Source organism: Suricata suricatta, chromosome 11 (genome assembly GCF_006229205.1).
Source record: "Suricata suricatta isolate VVHF042 chromosome 11, meerkat_22Aug2017_6uvM2_HiC, whole genome shotgun sequence".
Taxonomy (NCBI): domain Eukaryota; kingdom Metazoa; phylum Chordata; class Mammalia; order Carnivora; family Herpestidae; genus Suricata; species Suricata suricatta.
Genome location: NC_043710.1, coordinates 98,979,471 through 98,999,234, shown reverse-complemented (window position 1 = coordinate 98,999,234; position 19,764 = coordinate 98,979,471). Strand labels below are relative to the sequence as shown.

At 44.3% G+C, this 19,764-nt stretch overlaps 1 protein-coding gene across 1 annotated transcript in view; it reads left to right on the top strand.

The window, feature by feature from the left end:
• Positions 1-8,802, top strand: part of CWF19L2 (CWF19 like cell cycle control factor 2) — a 159,673-nt gene extending 150,871 nt beyond the window's left edge. Inside the window, exons 19-20 of the mRNA XM_029956562.1 lie at positions 4,680-4,781; positions 8,119-8,802. Coding sequence (XP_029812422.1) covers positions 4,680-4,781; positions 8,119-8,262 — 246 coding nt within the window. The 3' untranslated portion in view covers positions 8,263-8,802. The remainder of the gene's footprint in view (positions 1-4,679; positions 4,782-8,118) is intronic.
• The last annotated feature ends 10,962 nt before the right edge of the window (positions 8,803-19,764 follow it).

Sequence of the window (19,764 nt, the reverse complement as noted above, 5' to 3'; positions counted from 1 at the left end):
TAAGAAATTATTTTCATTCTACTTGGTTTAGCAAATGCTCCTCTGTTCAGTACTGCTGTGAATGTTTGCTCCTGACCTTCTGGCCCTGTGCCATTGCGGTGCCTGTAATTGGCTATGACAGCATCAGAGACTGCTTGTAGGGGCTCCAGCCATGGGCTTCTCAGCCTCTGAAGTGGGGAGAGGGCCCTTCTTGTTCCTCAAGTTCTAATGAGGGAGGCTCTATTTGATTTTGGAACTCTTTTTTTTCTTATACAAAGAGTTACCTTTAGAGCAGTGGCTAAGTCAGATTATGGGTTCATTTATCTTTAGGGAAGTTTCCTAACCGTGCCTCACAGTCAGTCTGCAGATCAGCTCTTAGACACGTTACACACAAGTTGAGCACTTCCACACGGACCCCTCTCTTTTCTAGAAATCTAAATTAAATGGAATAGAGACACAAAAGAACTGTGGATTCCTTTTTGTTCTTCTCTTCAAAACACACTTTAGTGCACAGTTGTTCACTGAGTGAGCGCTGTTTACTGGGCACTCTTCTAGGTGCCTTGTACCTGCTGGAACAGACCGGGGATGCGGACTCCGGGGGGCGGGGGCGGGCACTCCGCCTGTGCCCTGAGTCGTCCCTCTGCCTGTGTGTGTAAATGACGTGTGATTGGAGCGCAGCTAGGCCAGTTTTGGGAGCTGTCACGCCGCCAGGGCGGAGTCGAAGGTTGCGACAGAGACTATACAATCTTCAAAGCCCAAAATATTTTATTTAAATTCAGGCTTTTATTAGTTTTCTTAAGTTTGCTGACCCTTGTTCTAGTAGATGACATTAGGCTATTTTCTTGTTTATGTTTTTTGGAAAGCCAGACTCCTGATAGAAGTGATTGGTAGGATAGCTCTGCACTTATTATATCCTCCTCAAAAGACTGAAATGTCACTGCATTACTAAAGATGACAGAGGGCATTACTAAAGATAGGTTTAGTACAAAGGTAAAACATTGTTTGTAGTCTTTTTTCCTCCCCTTGTTGGTGAGTTGGGCCAGACGGGATATTAGCCTCCCCCCCTCCACGCCTTAGCAAATGTTCTCTTCATTTCTGTCTTCTATGAGCCTGTAGAAAAAGGTGTCTAGGGGCGCCGCGCCCGGGCGGCTCAGTCTCTTGAATGTCTGACTTTGGATTTCAGCTCAGGTCATAATTCCAGGGTCATGGGATCAAGTCCCATGTCGGGCTCTATGCTGAGTGTGGATCCTGTGTAAGATTCTCCGTCCCTCTCTCCCTCTGCACTTCTCCCCTGCTTGCTTGCTCGCTCTCGCTCTCGCTCTCGCTCTCGCTCTCTCTCTCTCAAAGAAGAAAAAGAAAAAGCTATCTAATGTACACACATCTATTGTGCCTGAGTTTTTTACTTCTCTTAATCTCCATTGCCATTATTCTCTCTTTAATTAATTAATTAATTTTTAAAATTTACTTTATTTTTTAAAAATATAGTTTATTACCAAGTTGGTTTCCATATAACACCCAGTGCTCTTCCCCACAAGTGCCCCTCTCTATGACCATCGCCGTTATTCTCTTATAACGTGATTTTAATGGCATTGAAAGCATTTTGAAATAGAATTTTCTACAGAAATGTATTGTTCTATATTTGCTACCCTGCACATGCAGTTTTCTTCCTGGACCATCTAGTGCCTATTCTAAGTTTGTTTTTTAAAACGAGTGCAGTACTTAAGGACCTAGAGAGTTTTAATATTTTAACTTAACTAACATGGAAAATAAGAAACAGGTTCACACCTTTATAGGAAGGGTCGTATTTTCTACTTGGAAGCCCTGGAGAGATCCCAGCAGTCGCCTTCCTGAGTCACCACAGAGGGTCTGAGAGTCACAGCAGACAGGCAGTGAGCCAGATGACATCTCTGGTCCCTTTTAGCCTTAAGATTCGATAATTATGTGGACCGAATTGTGAAGAGAACTTGGTCACTTTTTAGGTTAACAAGATTTCTAGTGGCTTTAAAAATGATAAAAGAGTTTCTGAGCACAGAGTGAACAATCGTGACTGATTTTAACATTATTTTTATTCTGGAGGAACCTCATTATACTTATTTTTGAAGCTCTGTGTCCTTGGTAGTGTCATAAAGTATTTTCCCTGCTTCCTGCGGTGGGGCGATTTTTATTTTCTTTTTATTCAAGTAGATTCTTGGCTTCTGGTAGAGATTTACATACTGGTAATTCATTCTGATTCTTCATTGATTTGTATTTTTCTGCTCTGTGAATCTGAGCTTCTTTTTTTGTGCCCGTTTATTCCCTTTCTGGGCCCTGATTTCTTTGTGGTCGTGTGACGTTCGTGGATATACACCTCTCTGCATGTTTGGTGCGGAGGACTCGTGTGTCATCAGCCAGCTTGTCAGCTGAAGTGTTCAGTTTTCACAAGGCTATAATAGGGAGAGTTCACGTGAATTCCTTCTGAACTTTTCAATATGATGATTTTAAGTTTGATTTCACTTAACACATTTAGGGATTTTTAAAACTGAAGAAAGTCCATGTCAAGGAAAGTTTGGGTTCACCCAGAGACCTTCAAACTCAAGGACAATTACAGCAAGTCGGGAGTAATATCTCGAATAAAAGGACCAAATTCAAATACTACTATTTTGTTGTTGTTGTTTACCATCAATAAAATGTTTTGCTGTAGTTCTGTCAGTATCTTTCAAGAGCGATACCAGAGGTCTTTCCCGGTCTGGTCAAGGCAGGAAAAGCAAAGTCGTAAGTGTGCATACGCTTTGATACTAGAGCCTTCTCAGCTCCTGCTGACGGACAGCCGTTCTGACCAGACAGGAGGTTGTCCCCCCGCAGCCGCAGGGAGAGGGCAGGCGGCCCCGTGGCAGCGCCTGCTCCTTGCGTACGAGCAGTACGTGGTTACTCTGTTTTCTGTGCCATCTCGGCACTTAGGTCCTGAGCTGTTGAGTCACGTGGCGTGGATGTTCCTTTCCTACTGGTGACATAACGACACAGATTTGTTATCTTATAGCTCTGGGGGTCACAAACATGAAATGGGCCGCACTGGACTGAAATCAAGGTGTGAGCAGGTGTGCATTCCTTCTGGAGGGAAGCATCCATTCCCTTCCCTTTTCTAGAAGCTACTCGAGGTTCCTTCCTTCATCTTCAGTTCTAGCAGTGTGGGATCTTCCAGTGTTTCTCTGACGCGGACTCTCCTGACTCTTACTTACAAGCATCCTGGGGTTTGCGTTGGGCCCGCGAGGAGAACCCATGATATCTCCTCATTTCAGTAGCCATAATCTGACTGCATGCGTGAAGTCCCTCTGCCGTATGATTAGAACATTCACGTATTTCAGGGCCCATTTTCCTGCCAAGTACAGTCCGATACAGACAGTGGGCGGGGGCCCCGTCATCACAGCTTGCTTCCTGTCCGGCACTCTGTGTAGCTCCGTACCTTTGTTTTATCCAGCCACAGTCACGCTTCACGTCTGATGCTCTACGTCACGTAGCAGAAATATTCTTAGGGAGCCCTCCAGCCTTTTCTCTTTGACCACCGTGTTTGCACAGAGCCCTGTTTGGAAGCCAGGAAAGACAGTTACACTTGAATGACCTTCTCTATGTGGGGCATCAGGCTTACCCTGGATGTGCCTATTTTATCTAGTTCATCCTCCTGGCAAACCTCTTAGCTCTTCATATTTCTCATGAGACCCAGAGACGGTAAATGACTGGCCTGGGGCTACATAGGTTTAAGGTTCAGAGCTGTGATTAGGGGCCTTCTCTGTCCCTTGACTTTATTTTTTTCCTGACTGTCTAGGTCGTATTTGTTTATCCTATTTTGAAAATCTAAAAATATTTAAAAAATATATACAGCCACAGAACAGTAACCCATTTCTCTGCATTTGAAGTTCTATACTATTTTGTAAAGTGATTTTTTTACTTATGCTTTTTCTGTAACATGAGCAACTCTTTTAAGCCCTGATTTTAGCTGCTTTATGTTATTTTCACGATGATCCCTGTTTTTCTCCCCTACTGTCCTGTCTCCTCCCAAGCCACACTTTAAGATACTTACAGTGAAATAGACATGTGGCATTCAGGGCCAAAATGTGCATTTGTGTGCATGGGGGCTCGCGCGTGCACGTGTGTGTGTGTGTGTAGAAAGGAGAGAGGAAAAGATCATAGTTAATCCTGGAGATACTTTGAAATTAGGTTGGTTAACTATTGTTATACCCATCTTGCCAGTTAAGAAAAAATTATGATTGGGTTTAATTTATCTTTGATAAATAAGTGGTAGTAAAAATATTAGGAGCAAAGCTCTAAGTATATGGTTAGGCTTCTCTTCCTCTGCTGTTTGTGAGGGAAATATAGGAATGGTATCCTTATTCTCTGTGTAGTTTAAGGAAAGTTATTCTACTGTTATATGTATAAAAACAGTAAGTACCTTTTCTTTCCTGTGTTCCCCAAAGACAGGAAAATCATTGGTCTTGATTATAACCGCTGGACATCCTGAAGAACTATCTGGCTGAAAGGCCACCAAATGAAATATTTGACTCTGAAAGTGAGGTCACTGGCTACGTATTTCTAGAATTGGAAATTTATTATATACTTTCGTCGTGAAGGGCTGCTTAACTACCGTCATGTCCTAGGGCAGGAGAAGGGAGCCTGCAGAACATCATGGTTCCAGGCTGTACTCATGTGTGATTCATCTGTTTGTTTAGGTGCCCAGAGGCTTACCTTACTTCTCGGTGGATTTTGGCCTCCAAGGAGGATTTGCGCACGTCATTGAAGATCAACACAAGTTCCCTCATTACTTTGGGAAGGTATGCTCACAAGTTTAGTAAAATGCCTGAGTGTAGCAATTTGGTGACACTTTTCTTTCAAAGGGAAATCAGAACTTTGGGCACAATATAGAGTGAAGTTGATGAGTGCTGTTCCACCTGGTTTTAGAGGGAGAACCTAAAAGCTGCCAATAAAAATGCCCCCAGACTGTTCCTAATAGTCAGGGATGTCCCTTTAGAACCCACTGTTTACTGACATCGTTGGTAGTGACAGTAGGCATTCTGTGGAGGCAGCCAGGTTGGTGCCATGAAGGGTGACGCTCCAGACACTCAGAGTGAGTTTGCTCGCGGTGCCTCCGCCTTGTGGATGCTGTCCTTCCTTTCATCTCGCCGATGGAGAAGCCGGGCGTCACACAGGTTATGTGACCCGGTCACAGTCACTCGAGTAGGGGATGGAACCGGCCCGTGCACTTCCCATTCCTGGTTGAACCCGAGAACGTATGACCTCACGTCAGCACTTAGGACGAAACCCCATGTACTCCGAGAAGAATATTTGAGGGAGTCACTTCACACAGTTTCCAGGCAGATGTCTGCGTGGTGATGGCATATTGCCTGTCGTTCTTTTCTCCCCTGGGGGTGTAGCCCACGGGGTAGGGTCCACTGTGGATCTGGGAGGTATGTGAGGTGGTGTCAGGGTCGGGGATGAAATTAATGTGGCCGCTGCAGCCGTCGGAAGAAGTCTGGGCAGTCATAGTTCTAGAAGTGACCTCCGAATCAAGTCTGGCTCAGGCTTTCCTGCTCATCCCATCCTCTGCCTCGAGGAGCCCCCGTGAGCTCTGCCCAGGGCCCCTCTCTCCTCACTCCCATCTCCCCTGCGTGCCCGCCCTCTCCAGCAAGTAGGCACGCGTCAGGAGGAATCTCAACCCCAGAGGTGTGGATTCAAAACTGTTTATTCTGTTGCCTTTCAAGTGTGTTAGTCAGAGGCCCCAAGTCACATGCATCTTTGAACTGTTGAGATCTAGTACAGAAACTTGTTTGAGAAGTTTTCAGAATGTTTTTTCCAGAGTTACCTAGAAAGAAATTTGTTTTCACTGCTCTGAAAACTCCTGTTGTTTTATTCGGTAGATCTTTATAACTGAAGGCTCTGAGACTCTGGATTCCTCCCTTCCTTCCTTCTTTCCAACTTGATTCTTTTGAAAACAAAGTAAAATATCCATTTTTTTAAAACTTTTGTGAATTTAATTGGGAGGTTGCACTCCTGAGCAAATATTATGCCAATATTGTGGTTTATAGGACACTATTTAAGAGGAAAGCTTTCTCAGTTAACGTTGGATCGCTGATCCATTTCTCCCCAAATTTGCTTTTCAAAAACAGCCTGTGAGCCCCAAACGCCCTTCAGCCTGCTGCCTGAGAGCGGGAGGCGATGGTCTCCTTCCACTCACAGCTGCTTCTGTTCCCAGGACTCCATCCTGGGTGCTACACATAAGGCAGAATGATATTTTCCACAGACCGTGTTAGTCCCGTTCATAAACTAGGCGAGCTTAAACTACATTGCTTACCTGGCCTGATGCCAAGAAAACTCTCACATTAAATCTCAATTTATTCTTTATGTTTTCTATAAATTACTCTCTCTGTTGGTCCCTTTATTTCTGTTTCCCATTTATATGAAGCGTTTTCTGATTTATCCAACAACTAGAATCTTCTTTTTTTGAGTCTCCATATAGTCTATGGCATTTGCCTTACTCTGCTTTCTAAGATGGTTCTTCATGTAGTCGGGTTATTATTCTGGTCCTGCCACAGGCCCACATTCCGCTAGGAGTTCTCTGAAGACAGGTGGATGTATGTTAGTTATCTTTGTATCCCCCATGGTATTTGGTACCTGCTTGTACACAGTATGTCCCCTCGGTAAAAATGGGGAGATTGTGTCCAAGATCTCACCACATAGCCCCGTGGAAGTAGCCTGGACCTGCCGAGTTCGAGCCTCAGCCCAGTGCTGTCCTGTTACCATGCTACCCTCCCCGTAAGCATTGTGCGTCCCCCCATCCTTGTGTACTTGTGCATGGGGACACTCACAGGCGTAAACTGCATTGCTTTCTGTGGCTAACAGCACAGGAAGAGACTCTTGAAGGAAATAATCTGGGATAATAAAAGAAGACTAACTAAAATCCATTTTTTACAGGAGTTTAGAATGTGACTCTTGAAAGAAGGTGATTTATAATTTTTAATTCTTGGTTTATTTGGATTATGAGTATAATATTTCTGTTTCCGGAATGAAGATCTCCAGCTAAAGTAGAAGAAGCTGGCGTATCAGTATAAGCAGTAGTGGAGAGAACGGTAGCCTGAGATTCAGCCGACGGCTGGCACCAGAGTTCAGAATTGCCGCGTGGTGGCTAACTTTTTCTCCGTGCTCGTTACCAAACAGCTCATAAGGACCAAATTCATTACATGTCACTCTCTCTTCCTCCCCTCTGCTCCTCGCTGGTAGGTGTACTGACAAGCAGCAAAACAGACAAGAGCATGACAAGAACAAAACTAGCACTGCTAGAATTCTAGGGCTTGCATAGTTAGAGCTAACTGAAAACAAGATTTTCCCCCCGTTTTCATTTAAATTCCAGCTGCTTAACATGCAGCACCCTGTTAGTTTTAGGGGTAGAATTAGGGAGTGATCATTTACACACAACACCCTGTGCCCATCACGGCAGGTGCCCTCCTTAATCCCCATCACCTGGTCCACCATCCCTCCCTCACCTCCCCTTCGGTGCCATCAGTGGTGTTCTCTGCAGTTGAGTCCCTTTTCTTGGTTTGCCTCTCTTTTTTCCCCCATGCTCATTTGTTTTATTTCTAAAATCCCACATATGAATGAAATTATAGGAATCTGTCTTTCTTTGCCTGATTTATTTCACTTAGCATCAGACTCTCTAGCTCCATCTGCCTTGTTGCAAATGGCACGATATCATTCCTTTTGATGGCTGAGTAATATTCCACTGAATATATGCCACATACTCTTTATCCACTCACCTGCTGATGGACCGTGGGCTCTTTCCGTAATTGGCTGTTGTAGATAACGCTGCTATAACCATCAGAGCCCATGCGCCCCTCCGAGTCAGCGTTTTTGTATCCTTTGGGTACATACCTAGTAGTGCCATTGCTGGGTTGTAGGCTAGTTCTCTTTTTAACTTTTTTAGGAACCTCCATACTGGAAAATAAGATTTTTTAGCTTGAAACTAACATTTTTGTAGAATTTGAGTATCATCATAGAGAACTAATGAATTTTATATTTAGTATAAAAAATAACAGAAATAGTTTCATTCTGTTTTCAGTATATTTATACATATACATATATACATATATGTGTCGGTGTTTCTCTCATTCTCTAAAGGAAGTCATTGGTGGGATGCTGGATATAGAGCCACGGCTGTGGAGGAAAGGGGTCCGGGAGAGCTTCGAGGACCAGAGGAAGAAGGCCCTGCAGTTTGCTCAGTGGTGGAAACCCTTCGATTTCACCAAAAGTAAAAAATGTTGAGTCGTGCCCTTCAGTTTTTCCATGTCTTCTTCAGGTTCCTTTCAGTTTTATTTCTATTCTGTCTAAACAACTGACCCTCAGGCCACAGGAAGAGAAAGTCCTATTCAGGGTCTCGGACATCTGTGCATCAGCGGATTGTTTCCTTTCCTACCTTGTCCTGCCCCTTCCCTGTCACCACCCGGGGGTGGGGGTGGGGCAGGACCGGATGCCAGCGACCTCGCGTTCCCTCTGCGCCCTTATGTCTCTGTGTTCTGACCTTCGGTGAAGACGTGGAAGGACTTCCCTGCAGGATCACTGAGGAGGGACAGCAGGTCCCCACGTCAGAGGGAGGTGGGGCCACTTCACGGTGGGGAGCCCTGGTGACCAGTTCCTCCTGCGTATTTCAAACTGAATTGGCATTTCCATAATAATTGGAACTTCTTTTTGTAGCATTTTATAGAAGAGCTCTCCATTTTCTACCAGTAGCATATACATCACTGCTATTCTTTTTATTAAAGGAAGAATGTTCCGAGAGTAATAAAGAAATTAAATGAAGCATAACATGTTCGTGATTTGTTTTTATTTGTGAATTTTTAGAATTTTTTAATGTTTATTTTTATTTTTTTTAATGTTTTATTTATTTTTGATACAGAGAGACACAGAGCATGAGAGGGGGAGGGGCAGAGAGAGAAGGAGACACAGAACCGGAAGCAGGCTCCAGACTCTGAGCTAGCTGTCAGCACAGAGCCTGACGCAGGGCTCGAACCCACAGACGTGAAATCTGACCTGAGCTGAAGCTAGAGGCTTAACCGACTGAGCCACCCAGGCGCCCCTTAATGTTTATTTTTGACCTAGAGACAGAGCACAAGTTGGGGAGGGACAGAGAGAGGGAGACACGGAATCTGAAGCAGGCTCCAGACTCTGTGCTGCAGCCCCGTGCGGGGCTCGAACTCACGAGCCATGAGATCATGACCTGAGCTGAAGTCATATGCTTACCCGACTGAGCCGCCCAGGCGCCCTTTATTTCCAAATTTTTAAATAGTTTGAATTTGGGGAATTTTGAAAGTGATTGTTCCAAGTAACACAATTAAGTTGCTTGGGTTTTGAAAGTTGAAAATTTTAGCCAAATTGTCATTTCAGGGTTGTATTATTACAAAATCTTAATTAATGGGAGTATTCTGAATGCCTAGGGCACATTCTGCTACTCTACACTTGATCTGAGCTTCATTTTTCTCTCTTCTTATGCTTGGTGTCAAGGGGTTTCAAAAGCATACGTGTAAGAAATGTGACCATGGTGTAAGAGTGATCCTATTTTTTTAATATGGGAGATATCTTTGTTGTAACCCTTTCTCAAAGCTCCTTGACATTTTGTCATGAAATGTTGAATACGTAGAATCAGTGTGATGCATACTCTGGAGAAACTCATAACTCGACATAGTTATTTTTTTTAAATATCGGCGTCTCGTTATGTCTTTAGTATGGTACAAAATGTTTATATGCTTCCTGTAGTTTTTAAATTTCACATATGAGTTAAAGTTTAGCGGTTTCAATTTCTCAGTATTTGCAAATTGAATTTAGGTACAATTATCAGATACTTGATAGTATTTTATTTACTGCTATTTTCAAACTCTTTTAGCTTTATTGCAGAGACATAGAGGAATCTATAACATTTATTTAATCAGCGAATTAACAGTTTGTGGGGAATTTTGGTTTTGTGCCGGTAGAGTGCAAAAATAAAAAGTGCTTCCCCTCCTTTAAATCATTTTGCAGTCTGGTGGACACGGAGATGCGCGTAAATAATACAGCACAATGCACCTTCTAACACGAGGCACGTGCCATTGGTGTCCGAGCACCGTGCTAAAGGACTCGTCTACACCTCCTCCGCCCTGGTGGTGACTTTGCTTCCTTTTTTACTGAGGTTGTAGAAGCACAGAGAGGAGATTTTCTTCCACATCTAGTAGGATTCCCACCTCTGCACCCATGTGCTCTACTTGCGCTCTTGCTAACTGTGGAGAAATTATTTTGTTGTCCTTCTCTAGGGCTCATCCGCTCCCTTATGTCCTGGGTTTCATCCCCCATCACCTACTCAGTTGGCCCTACTCTCTCTATTACTAGGGTTTTCCTCTGTCAGCAAGAGTGGGTTCCTGCTAGCGTTGACAGCATCTCATAACAGTCCACAGCGGAGCCCAGCATCAGACCCCCTGTAGCCATTTTCCTTCTCCACTTGACCGCGAAGCTCATTTAAATACTATCTGTGTCGTCTCCTTCCCTTCTCTCCCTGTTCTTAGTACGGTCAGACACCCGCCCCCCCCATGCCCCTTTCTACTGCTTGTGTCAAGGTCCTCGTGAACCTGCCACGCTGGCAAGTCACGTAATTACTGCCCCTGTTCCTCTGCTCGCCTGTCAGCATCGCAGGCGGACTCGAGACACTTTCCTGCTTCCAGAGCGCAGCCTCTTCTCTCTCCTCCTCCAGCGCTGCTGCGTCCTCGGCCGCCTGCGCTGGTTCCTCTCCGCTCCCTCAGCCGCTCGCGCATGGAAATGCCCGTCCTCACTTCTTGTCTGTTCTCGGTTACCCGCTCTCACTCAAGGCGATGTCATCCATCTTACAGACCACCTTTAGGTTGGCACCTTTATTCAACAAATATTTGTTGAATTGTTTTCCTGTGCTGGTTACTGTTCTGAGCAGGGAAAACGTTAGTGAATAAAAGAAAGCTTCCTCCTTTGGGGAGTTTACACTATATCAGGGAAGACAGACATAGTCAATGAATTATCCAGATGTTAGAGGTGGTAAGTGCTATGGAGGACAACCATGTCCTTCCCTCGTGTGGGTTCATAGGTGAGGAATTTGATTAGGGCTCAGCGGGATGATTCTTCTGTTTCCTGATGTCTGGGGCCTCAGCTGGAGGGGCTCACGCCCTGGAGATGACTGGAGCCATACGTGTAGGCCTCTGTTCTTCACACGGGGTGTGTATGTGCGTGCGCGCGTGCATGTGTGTTTTTGTGTAGCTGGAATAGTCAAGATGGTCCTTCACTCTCGTGTCTGGTGCCTGGGCTGGAATGACTGGGACTGCTTGGGGACAGGCTGGTGACACTCTCATATGGCAGTTTCACTGCAGTTGGGCTTTACTATATGACTTCTGACTTCTGTTCCAAAAGATGCTTCCAAGAGATAAGAGACGGAAGGTGCCATTCTCTTAGTGACCAGAAATAAGCACAGCGTCATTTTGCTGTGTTTTGTCTGTCAAGTTGTCACAGAGCCCATCAACATTCCAAAAGAAGGGTCATAACTCTACCTCTTGTTGGGAGTAGCGTCAGATCATTGGTTGGCCACCCTTCACCCCCCACGTCTGCCCTTTGGCCACAAATTTACACTTTCCCACATTAGTAAGATATCTGAGTCCTCCCAAGCCAGCCTCATCCCAGGAGGCCAGCTCGAGACTCAGGGTCCCATGTGCCCAGGCTCAGCTAGAGATGAGGCTCTCCAGATGCTTCAGTCTGGAGATGCGGGAGTTTAAGAGACAAATCATCCGCACCCGAACACACACTAGTGAGAGGGGCACCTTCCTTGGAAAAGATGGAAAGTCTGAGGCACGTTGCCATCACTGTTGACTAGTTCTAACATCAGGTCAGGTGTACGTTGCCCATTTCTTGGTTTGGGCTGTGGTCCTGCTTCTTGGGGGTGATTCCTTGTGGCATATGCCCTGCCCTGCATACTCCCAGTTCATCCCTGAATCACCCTTGTTCTGTTTCATTTTGTCTCATAAATAGCTGAAGACTCATGCTTCTAGCTGAGACCAATGACCATGTTATCTTCCAGCCTTAAATGACCAAAGAATAGACAACATACATGATAAATGAAGTGATGCTTTTTAAGACGTGGGTATCAGGTAGGAAAGTATATCCGTTAAGTGACGGGAAACAAGTGAGAGGAGCCGTGTAATTGCCCTGCCTTCTTGGTCCGAGACTGTCCTCATCTCACAGTGCCTGGGACTCCAGGCAGCGCTGAGAGCAGGCTGAGTGGTGGACATAGATGTATGAATCTCGGGGGCCCAGGGCCATGGGGCAGGTTTACGGGGGGATTACATGCAGGTGTGGAAATGGCAACTATGTGGGTAAACATATAAGATTTTTTTTTCTTATTCTCTATATTTATTTAAAAGATATTTTACTGTTCAAAAACATTTAGTGTGAGACTTATAACCTATGTAAAAACAAACTAAATGACAATAACAGCACGAAGTTGGGGTGGGGACAAATGCAAGTATATTATTATAAAGTCGCCATCCTCTACTTGAAGTGGGGTGGTAGGAGTTGAACATAGACTATGATAAAGATGTAGAATTCTGGGGGCACCCGGGTGGCTCATTCAGCTCAGGTCATGATCTCACCACTTGTGAGTTTGAGCCCCGCGTCAGGCTCTGTGCTGACAGCTCAGAGCTTGGAGCCTGCTTCAGATTCTGTGTCTCCCTCTCTCTCTGACCCTCCCCTGCTCATACTCTGTCTCTCAAAAATAAATAAATATTAAAAAGAATGTTAAGATGTAAAATTCTAAACTGTAAAGCAGATGCTAGGATTTTAAAAAAATGAAAAGAAGCCCCAAGCAAATAGAGATTTATAGCAGTCAGCCAACAAAGAAGATAAAATGGAACATGAAATAATACTCAATCTAAATGATGCAGGAAAGGGAAACTGTACAGGTGATACAAATAGAAAATGAACCACAAGATGATGGATAAAAGCCAACACATTCTATCAATAATACTCATTTTTTATAGCTGCCTGGCAGCTGAAAGCAGCAAACATTATCTCTCAGCTTCTGTGGGCCCGGAGTTCAGGTACAGCTTGACTCATCCAGATGCTGAGCTGGGAAAAGACCCATTTCCCGGCCCACATGGTCCCTGGCACCATTCACTTCCGTGCAACTGGGACTTGTGGCTTCAGGTTCAAGCTGGCGGCCCCGTGTCCCTCCCCCATTTCCCTTCCCACAAGGGCTTCCCCATCATCGCTTGCTTCCCTCACCACCCGCAAGGAAGAGGGGCCATCAACATCTTATGTGACACAGTAATGTCATCACACAAAACCACACACACCCCTTGCCTTACAGTATCATTGGAAGCACATCACAGGTCCTGCCCCCACTGAAGGGTGGCGTCACACAGGATGTGAGCACCAGGCAGGGCTGGGAACACACCGGAGGCCCCTGAAGAATTTGTCCACCAACATGTGTCACTTCACATGTGAAAAGCCTTAAAACTGAATTTGTACATTTCTCCCATTTTTTTTTCTTTGTCTTGCATTTTACTGATGTGTCTATCATAATCCATTGAATACATTGTTACTACTTCTGCCGTAAACACGCAATTCAATTTTAAAGTATTTTTAATGAGAAAAAACGATTTTTATGTTTGTTCAAATACTTGCTGTTTTTTGGACTCTGCATGCCTTGGAGTTGAGTTGGATTTGTGTTTTGGTGTCCCATGAGTCAATGGGCCCATAAAGTCAGCTTGAGGACTTTTTCAGTCTTGCCTTTTCCGATTCCTGTGGTGCGTGATATATTGATCGATTCTGTAGTGATTTTTGTTTGGTCTTCTTTTCCCTCCCTTGCTTGCTCATGATTTTATATTCAAGCAATCTAGTTCTATTTTTTTTTTTTTAACCGTCTTGTTTTTGAGTTCTGGGCGTTCAGATTTTCGTCAGGCTTTTCAATAGGCAATTTATAGAAATGCCTTTCTTTTGTGTGATCTTTCTTCTATCTGGGTTCTTTTTAGTTTGCATGCTTCGTTTGAACTCATTTATGCATTTATTCCTTTACTATTGTTTTGCTAGGATGTGTACACAGAATTGCCACAATGTTTCTTTTCGTCAGCTCATGCTTGGAGGTCTGTGCCTCATGACGACGGTTACCGTGTTATTTGGTACAGAAATGCTCATTAGTGTGATTTATTTTTTATTGTGAGTTGTGGCTTTCAGCATTAAAGAGGGGGCAGCCCTAGGGCCCTGAATCACCTCTTGTAGGAATATTGCCAACCCATCAGTAACGCCCGTTTTGGGCTTTATAAGAACAACAAATAGACTCTGTCCTTCTAGAGTCATTAGAAATCTTAAATTTTTGTTGAAGCAGCTAATGTTGCCTGAGCTACTATAGAAACTAGTACCTTGAAAATTGGGAGTTTCTAAACAAAAGCCTTTAAGGTAGATGGCATTGGTTCATGTACAGCCTTTTCTTTCTAACACCCAGGGTCCCTGGGCATGGATAGTCCTTATACCATGAAAGTACCTGTCCAGAACTCTGGTTCCGATGTGTTTGTATTCTCTGCTCTGAGCATGAATTGTTACTCGTCAGGTGTGTAGAGATCATATGATGCCAGTCCATCCATTTGTTTGGTGTCGCTTGAATAATGAGTTCAGATTTGGCCATTGTGTTCCTGTTGTGACAGCCACTTAGTGCTCATTAAAGGAACTCAGTAAAGTAAATACTATCATTAAAATGTCAGCTGTGAAAACAATTTTTTATGTGTTAATATAGTGTTAGGTGTAAAAAGGGAACACTAAGCAGTATGTGAAAAACCATTTCCACGGGTGTCAAAAGGGAGAACTTTCTCCAAATGGAATTATGAGTGTACTTTTAAAAACCTTTAAAGATGTAGACACATAATGTAAAGGGAGAAATGAAAAATTAGAGTCCCATCACCTCAGTGTTAGCACGTAAGTCTCTAGGCTGCTGCTCTAGATGATGTAGGATTTTTCTGGAATGTATTTCAGTTTAGAGATAGTAAAAAAGGAATCTTACTTGTTTTTCAAACAGTCGAAATATAAGTTTTTGTTTTGTGAAACCCTTTTGAATTACTAGTGATTCATTGTTGATTTTTGTTTCATTAAAATGTGTTTTAATGTTTCATTTATTTTTGAGAGAGAGAGAGAAGAGAGAGACAGAGAGGGAGAGAGTGGGGGAGGGGCAGAGGGAGAGGGAGACACAGAATCTGAAGCAGCTCCAGGCTCCGAGCTGTCAGCACAGAGCCCGACGCGGGGCTCAAACCCATGACATGTGAGATCATGACCTGAGCTGAAGTCGGACACTCAGTCAACTGAGCCACCCCGGTGCCTCTGTGTTTTTATTGTGGTCTCATAAGTTATGCTATTTTTCTTGGAAATGAAAAAGATATACAAAAGGAGAGACTATGAAATTAGTCATTATTGAAATGTCATCAGTGATTGAATTCGGTTAAACAGTATTTCCTGGATTACTTACTTTCCTGCTAATGATAAGAAGCATTTGGTCTTCGAGGACGCTTTAGGTCCCTTACTGGATATTATAACACAGTCAAGAGCAAATGTAAGTAGTAATACTACGTTCCTTAAGTCAGCTAATTAATTTTATCCATTTTTTACCCTCACATTCCTCTCAGGAATCTTTTTAGATGAGTGATAGCTCAGAAGTAGCTTAGAAACGATGGAAGTGACAGGGACAGTTTGGGAACGTCAGTAAATGCTGCAAAAAGCAGCAAAGCAACCAGAATGCAAACCCGAAGACGCACAGAAACTCTTTCAAAACGGGGTATTCCCATCGCCCCTATTACAGTCAGCTTGTCGGGACAGACTGCCAACATTTACAGCCTCTGCACGGCATCAGCCTCTGCACAAAAGTGCGTGGAGGGAGAACAAATGGCCTTTTAACGCCCCCAGGTACAAAAGAACCCCCAAGTTGCTTACTGTGAAGCCTGACAACTTAGTCTGAAAAGAGTAGCAGAACTTGGAAACAGAATCCCAGTTATGGGTGAGTGTGATGGCGTCTGATGGCTGTGAAGTTAAAAGAAATGAACAGCTCCTCTGGCGTGTCCTTTGAACACCTGGCGGTGCCTGGGCGGCTCAGTCAGTTGAGCGTCCGATTTCAGCTCAGGTCATGATCTCACAGTTCGTGGGTTTGAGCCCCGCGTCGGGCTCTGTGCTAGCAGCTCAGAGCCTGCTGCCTGCTTCCAATTCTGTGTCTCTTTCTATCTCTGCCCTTCCCCTGTTCACTCTCTGTCTCTCAAAAATAAGTAAATGTAAAAAAAAAAAAAATTAAAAAAAAAGAAAGTAGAAGCAGACTGTCTTCATTCAGAGCAGTAAGCGACAGGACATAATCTCAGTTAAATCCCATGAAAGTTTTCATAGAATAAATCTGAGAGATTAGGAACCAAACAGTATTCCTATAGACAGTGAGAGCTCACAGATAGACATGTCCCCTAACTGATGAAAACTATATCCCAGTAGTTCAAAATGAACTTCAAAATTTAAGAAAATGTTAGAATGTGTGAAGAACAAACGGCATATTTTAGGACTGTGGGGGAAAAAATCCCAACTCAGAAATGAAGCAAGTGAAGAAAGGAAGATTTTAAATGATTTTTTTAGGTTTATTTATTTATTTTCAGAGAGAGAGAGCACAGACAGGGCAGAGACAGGGAGAGAGAGAGAGTGAGAAAGAGAGAGAGAGAATCCTAAGCAGGCTCCACACTGTCAATACAGTGCTCGATGCAGGGCTCCAACTCATGAATTGTGAGATCATGCCTTGAGCCGAAATCAGTAGTCAGATGATCAACCGACTGAACCACCCAGATGCCTTGAAAGGAAGATTTTAAATGCGAGCTGCCAACATTTAGGAAGGATTTAGGATTCAGAAATGAAGACAAATTAGGAAAAAAAACATATAACAGATAATAGATAAGATGTAAAGAAGAAAATTTTTTTAACAAAAAGATTTAGAAGGTTGAAGAGAATGTGATGAATACAGAAGATAGGCTGGACTTGAACACAAATACAGTAAAAAAAACTTGGAAGAATAAAAATCAAGGCAGTGAGCAGAAGGAGAATGAGGCCCAGATAATGTCTTGGGATTTTACTAAGCCTTTAAATATCCAATGATTCTAATGCCTCTTAAGCTCATTCAGTGGGTGGAAGAACTTCCAAACCACATTCTTGAGGCGAGTATACTGTGATCCCTAAACTTGGGAAAGATCTCACCAAAATAGAAAACTCACAATTTCGTCTGTCGTTTATTAACATGGATGCAGAAATTATACATTGATACAGCAAACATGGACGGGGCCCAAGATGGTGGCACGGGAGAGGGCTGAACTCACCTCTCTTACACACCACAGCTACGTGTGGATGATTTCTTTCTGGAAAAGATCTTGGAACGGGCTGAACTGCTTCTCCACAACAAGTAAAAGGACCTCATTGAGACTGACAGGACAGGCGGAGGCACAGGCTGACACACCCACACCCACGCACACACACACACCCACCCACACACACACACACACACATACACACACACCCACACGCATGCCTCCCCCACCCACCCCAGCCCGTGGACACAGAATAGGCAGGGATCTTACAGGACACGTGCTTCTGGAGGAGTGAGGGTCTGGTAATCTGACCTCTGGTACCTTCACGGGAAGATGAGCCCCTTGAAAGTCTGGCCTGGAAAACTCGGGGTCACATAGTTCTATAAGAAGCTGAGATTGCCCTCTTGGAGTATCTACATACTGTTCTGTTTGCCCCCAGACCTAGCAAACAGCAGGTTGGGAAGTCCCTGATTTGTAAGTGAGGGAGATTGATTTGCTGACCTGGGGGTGCTGGCTGGAGGGCAAGGCGTCAGTTCAGACTCTCCCACAAAACAGAGATGTGCAGATGCTCTTGTTGCACCTTCCGTGGAGCCTGCCAGCGCAGTGGGTGAGCTTGGGCACGGCACCCTCACACCACTGGCTGGGATGGATCAGGGCGAGCGGTCATAGCAGGTTGCTCAGGCCAGAGGGCGCAGGTGATGGCAGTGTCTTCCTGTTCCCTGGCTGGAGGGGAAGCACGAATGGTGACGGAGCTCTCTCACCTCCTGCTGAAAGGCTGCAAGCAGGCCGGTCCCACACCCCACGGCCCCCTGGCCAGAGCTCAAGCGTGAATGGTCACACACCCTTCCGCTCGCAGGCTGAAGCTGTGTGCACACACGGCAAGGCACTCGCCCCCTGTGATTCTGAAGCCTAGAGGCGTAGGCAGTCAAGACATTTTCACATTACTTTTCCGAGACCAGCAAGTGCGCCCTGCCCCCTACACTCTCCAGCCACCTTGACAGCAAGGAAAGACAGTTGTCGGCAGGCCACTTCCGCCAGGGCACTGCACAGACAGACTGGAACAATCCCAGTCTTCCTGTGACAAAGGCCTCTTAGCCTGGAGCTTCCACTCGAGGGAAGAAATCAAAGGAGAAATAAAAAAAAAACACATAGAGGCAAATGAAAAAGGCTTCAGGTTTCCCACACACCTGGAGCCTAAGTAGGGGGACACAGTCCTTGTGCGCCCCTTTGGCCTCTCTACAGGTCAGCAAGACTTCCCAGAAAGCAGATTATATACTCACATGGAGCCCCAATTTTGCATCTGCCATTCAGGGGACACCTTAAGATCTCCAGTATGGAGGCCACAGGGATCATGATTTTGGCCCCATGGGATTGTGTGTATGTATATGTATATATATATGCATACTTCAGAAGCTGCTACCTGAGGGTCTGCCTTCCAATCAGCCTGAAACTAGGTGGTAAATGAGTTTTCCCCTTGGATCACTGACAGGTCTCGGCACACTCTAAACAATGGGGATGCATCAAGAATAAATCAAGCAGTTTAGACAATCCCAAAAGTTGGGGAGACAAAGAACAACTATGGGAAGGTTGAGTGAGAAAGACTATCACCTATGCAAGACCAGCTTTCAAGGCGGAGAGAGATAGCTGTCTTCATGCATAGAAACACAGGAGAGTCAGGCAAAATGGGGAAGCAAATATGTTTCAAATGAAACATCAGAAAAAGACCACAGTGACAGAGATAAGTAATCTCTCTGATAAAGAATCAAAGTAATCATCATACAGATGTTCACCAAATCCAGGGGAAAAAAAGATGAATGCAGATCTTCAAGAAAAAAAACCATAAGGTACTGAACAAAAATCACAGAGGTGAAGAATACAGTAACTGAACTAAAAAGTACACTGAAGGGTTCATCAGCAGACTGGATGAAATAGAAGAACGGATCAGCAAACTGGAAGATAAAGCAATGAACTCACTCAGATATAGCACCTGAAAGAAAAAGAATTAAAAAAAAAAAGATAAGGGACCTCTGGGATGACATTAATCAGAATTACATTTTCATTTAGGGGTCCCAGAAGGAGACAAGAGAGAGAAAGAGGCAGAAAATTTATTCAAAGAATTAATGGCTGAAAATTTTCTCAACCTAGGGAGGGAAAGAGACATTCAGGAAGCCCAGAGTTCCAAATAAGAACCCAAGGAGAGCCACGCCAAGACCATTATAATTAAAAGGTCAAAAGTTAAAGATAGAAAAATCTTAAAGCAGCAAAACGTATCATTGCATACAAGGGAAACCCCATGAGGGTATCAGTAGATTTCTCAGAAGTTTGCGGGCCAGAAGGGGGTGGCGTGACGTGTTTCAAGTGCTGAAAGGAAAAAACTTCAACTAAGAATACTTGACCCACCAAGGCGATCATTCAGATT